Below are 5,386 nucleotides of genomic sequence, written 5' to 3'. Positions count from 1 at the left end.
AGAGATCAGCATTATGTGGGATATTGGGAAGAAATTTTTCCCTGTGAGGGTGGTGAGGCCCTGGCACAGGGTGCCCAGAGAAGCCGTGGCTGCCCCATCTCTGGAAGTGTTTGAGGCCAGGTTGGATGGGACTTGGAGCAACGTGGGATAGTGGAAGGTGTCCCTGCCCATGGTGGAGGGGTTGGAATGAGATGAGCTTTAAGGTCCCTTCCAACCTGAACCATCCTGACGTCTCATCACAGCTGGAATTCCCCTTATCAGATCTTAGCGAGGTTCGGGTCTGCAGGAATAGGGGCGTGACCACTTTGTCTGCCCAGCTACCCCTATGCTGTGAACCAGCTGCAGGCCCCTCTGAGCCACCCAAACTCCTCCCTGCCTGTGCCAACCTCATGCAAATCTCAAAGATGGACCCAGGCTCCAGCTCCCACTGCTTGGCATGGGGCGCAGCACCTACCCTTCTGCTTGCTGACCCCCCACATCTCCCTGGGCAGGTGGATAAAGTTCGAGGAGAAGGTGGAGGATGGTGGGGAGCGCTGGAGCACACCCCATGTCCCAGCTCTCTCCCTGCACAGCCTGTTCCAGCTGAGGACATGCCTGCAGAAGGGGACGATGCTCCTGGACCTGGATGCCACCAGTTTCAAGGAAATAGTCGGTACATGGGTAATGCAAAGGTCATCTCCTGGCATGGGCTGGTCACCAGAGAGGGACAGGCCACCAGGAGATGCCTGTAGAACAGCACTGGTACCTGGGGGGCTTGTCTGCTACTCCAGCTAAGGGGGTTTTCCCCTGGGTAGCTCCCCAATGGGCAGTGAACCAGGGGGACTCAGAGCTGTCCCTGTCCTTGATGCAGACAAAGCACTTTGTGGGCAGCCCGAGGAAGCAGAGCTGCAGCCTGCACTGAGGGAGCGCCTGGTAGCCCTCTTGCTCCTCCAGCCACAGCACCAGCCTACAAAATCCCTGCTGCATCTCCTTGCCGAGCTAGGTCTCTCTCCCTGCCGAGGTAGGAAACCCAGCTGTCCCACCAGGCATCCTCCCACTGCCTCCAGCCCGGGGCAGTACCCATGCTGGCCGTTTGCTTGCACATGGACTTTGCTGCTTCCTCTCTTTCTTTGCAGGGAAAGCCAAAGGCAGGTCTGAGCCCAGAACCCAAATCTCCAAAACGCCTCTTAAGGAGCAGGTACGGCAGCATGGAGCTGGGCTGGGAGCAGCTACTGCATCCTGAATGCCCAGCCACGGCATCCTGAGTACCCAGCTGCTGCATCCTTTTCCTCTCAGCTGAGAAACAGATTTAAGAAGAAGGTCCTGCGGGGGGCCGAAGCAGCCCACGTTGCTGTGGGGGAAGTTGAATTCCTGGAAAAGCCCTTTGCTGCCTTCATTCGCCTCAGATGTGCGGTGTCCCTCGGCTCACTGGCCGAGGTTTCTCTTCCAAGCAGGTAACAGAGCACGGCCGGGGGCCCTGTGCCCTCCCCCATCCCTGTCTCTCCATTTCCTCCCACACCAGACAAGGCTTTGCCTGTACAAATCAAAGGGAATGGCACCCAGCGCCACATGCATTCCCAGAATCCTGTCTCACTGCTTCCCCTCCTGCTTTTCCCAGCTTCTTAGGAGCACTCCAGAACGGACTGAGTGTGGAGCATCTGTTGGGCAGCCTGGAAGGGACATCCCCTGTGTCATTCCCACTGGGCTCTGCATTCCCTGTCCTTAGTTGGTTCTGGATGCTCTCCGCTTACTGCCGGGAGCATGGGGGCTGGCGGCGGGGCGGGATGCAGGTTTTTAGAAGCCTCTTGCCCTCCCGCTGTTCTCCTGACGGGTGGGACGGGGTGGGGGGAGAGGAGCAGGGCAGGAGGTCCCCATGGTTTCCCCGGGGCTGAGGAATGCATCGTCTGAAGCCGCGAGGGGAAATGGGCAGTGTGCCTTCAGCCGGGGACTTGCTCAGGCAGCGCGCAGAGGAAGCAGCTGGGGATCAGGAGGGACATTGCCACCTCCTGGTCAGTCTGCCCAGAGCAGCCGTCCTCCAGGAGCGGCGAGGAGCAGGACACACATCCACCTACCTGCTGCTCTCTCCTCCGCGGGAGTGGGGTGGCAAGTCCCCGTGAATGCCCCTGGGTCTCGAGGGTTTCATGATAACCCCTTGCCCCGTATTTTCCTCCCCCAAACCAGAGGGGGAGGGAGACTTTGTCCTTGCCCATCCCTTTGCCCAGGGTGCCATCCCCTTTGCTGGCCATGCCAGTCTGTTCCACAGGTGCAGCCACCACCTCAGGGTTGTCTCTCATCCAGATCCGTCTCTGGCGTCTTAAGGTTTTCCCATCGCCTTGCTGCAGATGCCCAGGTGAAAGCAATCCCATGTGGCAACTTGTGCCTTTGGAGCAGGCTCCAGATGCCTCCAGCATCAGGGGGTTCTGTCAAGTCCCACTTGCACTGCCAGAGGAGTTTCCCTGCCCTCTCTCTGGGGGTTTGCTCAGGCCATGGTCACTGGAACTCTTGACAACCTCAGGCTTTCAGGACTGTAACCATTTCTGCCAATTTTGGAAAGGTGTGGAGGACTCAGTTAAACATTTGTCTGAACTGTCCCTCTGGAGATTTTGCACCATCCTCTGAAGTGTGGGATTTTCACCATATTTTATCAAGGGCTCTGAGCTCTCTTTCCAGTCTCCTCCCATGTCCCCTGGGTCCTGTCAAACCTGCTGCCCGTGCTGCTGGCAAGCTCTCCTTCCCTAACACTCCATTATCCTGCCTGCAAGCAACATTCCCAGGAAAATGATGCCACAGACACCCCCAGATGAGGATTTCTTCTCCTCTGTCCCAAAGACCTGTTCCCCCACACCTCCCAGTCTGGATTTCTGCAGACCCTTGTGATCCAGCCAGGGTCCTGGTGTCCCATGGTCTCTGTGAGGTTTCCATGCAGTGGCAGCAGACACTGCAGACGTGTCCCGTCTTCTGCCCCTGACCGCACTTTCAGGGTGGCACAAGCCCCCCAGGCTTGTCTAGCCACCATCCCCAGCATTCCCACATCCCTATGGTTCCCCCACCCAGAGAAGCATCCCCTGGGGAGGAGAGGGCTGCTCTGGAGATGTGCTGTCTTGCCACAGGTTCCTCTTCATCCTGCTGGGCCCCCCCAAAGTGAAAGCCTACCACGAGGTTGGCAGGGCCATGGCCACACTGCTGACAGATGAGGTGAGCCTGGTGCAGCAACCATGGATGGGATGGGCCTGGAATGGGGACACCAGGACTCCTCTCCTCTGCAGGCTGCAGTGGAGAGCAGAGGATGGGGCGAGCTGGTGGCCTCCCTTGCCCGGGATAAGAAAACAAAAGCTTGGGTGGGTTTGCAGGATGTAGGGCACCTGTTGCCCTGAAGTGGATGGGTTTGTTTCCTGGTGATGGCTGCAGGCCGGGAGGAAGGTTCCAAGTGGATTAACGCAGGGACATGGTGGCTAAACCACGGCATCTCCCCACAGCTCTTCCAAAGGGTTGCCCGGCAGGCTCAGCACCGAGAGGACCTCATCGCAGGGATAGCGGCGTTCCTGGATGAGCTGATTGTGCTTCCTCCTGGGAAATGGGACCTTAGCACCCGAATTCCTCCACCAAGCCATCTGCCATCTCCACGCAGGAGGTGGGCTGGAGGGAGGGTATCCCAACCCCTGCCAGCCCCTCTGCAGGGTCCTGCAGGGATACCTCTGCCTGTAACATTGGAACTTCCATCTCGGTGGGGATGAAGCTGCCCAGGAGCAGGGGTGTCCTCCCAGCCAAGCCCCTCCACACGTCCCTGCTTTGGTCCCTGCTGTTGTTAGTCCTGCTGTCCCTGTTAGTCCTGCTGGCAGTGGATGGCAAATCCCCACCATGTGTCCTCCAAAGGGAGCTGATGGGAACACTGGGATTCAGCACTTGGATGTGAAACTCATCCTCTGAGCAGGACACCCTGGGCTCTGCCCAGCTCCTCCACTAAAACTAGTCCTGCAAGGGCTGGCTCCAGGGCTTGCCAGAGGGAATCACGGTTGGGTTGGAAGAGACCTTTGATGATCATCGTCTGCCATCTCTCCTCCTCTTCCTGATCATTCTTCTCTCCATTATCAGGGGATACACATGCCCTGTTTGCATCCCTGTCCTCTCTCCATTCTCCCTTTCCCTTCCTAGTGCCCCCTAAATGTGCCGGGGTCCTGAGGGTCCCAACCTGAAGCTTGTTGTCTCAGGCTCTGCTCTGCCACAGGACCGCTGTGGACCCACTGGACCAGCAGCCACATGGTAATGGGGACATGACAGCAGCTGGGGACAGAGCCAGCGCAGGGCACCCACACTCCGGGGAGGAGTTGGAGAGGACAGGCAGGTCAGTGTCTGGAAGGGCAGTGGGAGGAGCAGCAGGGTGCTGGACTTGGGGCAGGTCACTGGTTCTCATGGAGCAACTGTGTCCAAGCCCCTCTGAGCTGCTGTATCCAGGGGAAGGGATTATCCCTTGCTGTGCATCTCTCCGGGCTGTTTGCTCTGAGATCTCCCTCCTCCACCCCAGGCTTTTTGGGGGGCTGCTGCGAGACATCCAGAGGAAGGCACCATGGTACGGCAGTGACTTCTCCGATGCCCTGCACCCTCAGTGCCTCTCAGCAGTGCTCTACATCTACCTGGCGACAGTCACCAACGCCATCACCTTCGGGGGCATGCTGGGGGACGCAACCGCCAACATGCAGGTCAGTGCAGCTGTAGGGTGCCTGGTACCAACCCTACTCAGCCCAGTCCAGAGGGCCCCTGGTTGCCCACCTCCTACCAGCATCCCCAGGACATCCTGAGCATCGCCTCAATTCTGCCTCCTTCCCCCGTGGTCCCCAGCACTGACCCTGTATTCTTCTGTGCTGCTGTGGGAGAGAGGCCCACAAGCCTCCTCCCTGCCATGTGCCTGGCACCTGGCACCCATTCCCTGCATTTCAGGGGGTGCTGGAGAGCTTCCTGGGCACGACCTTTGCTGGCTTCATCTTCTGCCTCTTTTCGGGCCAGCCCCTGACCATCCTGAGCAGCACCGGCCCCGTGCTCGTCTTTGAGCGCCTCCTCTTCTCCTTCAGCCAGTGAGTTCGCTGTCAGGGACAGATCCTCAGCCCACTGTCACAGGCCACCATCACTCCAGGCAGGTGTCATTGGCGAGGCTTTGAGTCACCCTTTCCCCCAGGGACCACAGCCTGGACTACCTGGAGTTCCGCCTCTGGATTGGGCTCTGGGTGGCCTTTTTTGGTGTGGTGCTGGTGGCCACCGAGGCCAGTCACCTGGTGCGGTACTTCACCCGCTTTACCGAGGAAGGCTTCTGTGCACTCATCAGCCTGATATTCATCTATGACTCCCTGAAGAAGATGCTGAGCCTGGCAGATGCCTTCCCCATCAACTGGCAGTACCGGCCGGGGACACGGCC

At 58.9% G+C, this 5,386-nt stretch overlaps 1 protein-coding gene across 1 annotated transcript in view; it reads left to right on the top strand.

Moving 5' to 3' along the window:
- Positions 1 to 5,386, top strand: part of LOC103618726 (ankyrin repeat and KH domain-containing protein 1) — a 114,564-nt gene that overhangs the window by 1,300 nt on the left and 107,878 nt on the right. Inside the window, 10 exon segments of the mRNA XM_017738670.1 lie at positions 492 to 652; positions 851 to 1,000; positions 1,116 to 1,177; positions 1,276 to 1,433; positions 3,090 to 3,174; positions 3,456 to 3,610; positions 4,205 to 4,321; positions 4,502 to 4,676; positions 4,915 to 5,048; positions 5,150 to 5,365. Of these exon segments, the coding sequence (XP_017594159.1) occupies positions 492 to 652; positions 851 to 1,000; positions 1,116 to 1,177; positions 1,276 to 1,433; positions 3,090 to 3,174; positions 3,456 to 3,610; positions 4,205 to 4,321; positions 4,502 to 4,676; positions 4,915 to 5,048; positions 5,150 to 5,365 (1,413 nt within the window).

The sequence above is a fragment of the Corvus brachyrhynchos genome, unplaced genomic scaffold (genome assembly GCF_000691975.1).
Source record: "Corvus brachyrhynchos isolate BGI_N302 unplaced genomic scaffold, ASM69197v1 scaffold376, whole genome shotgun sequence".
NCBI classification, from domain to species: Eukaryota; Metazoa; Chordata; class Aves; order Passeriformes; family Corvidae; genus Corvus; species Corvus brachyrhynchos.
The sequence above is the reverse complement of the archived record's forward strand: the minus strand, read 5'-3'. Positions and strand labels throughout refer to the sequence as shown.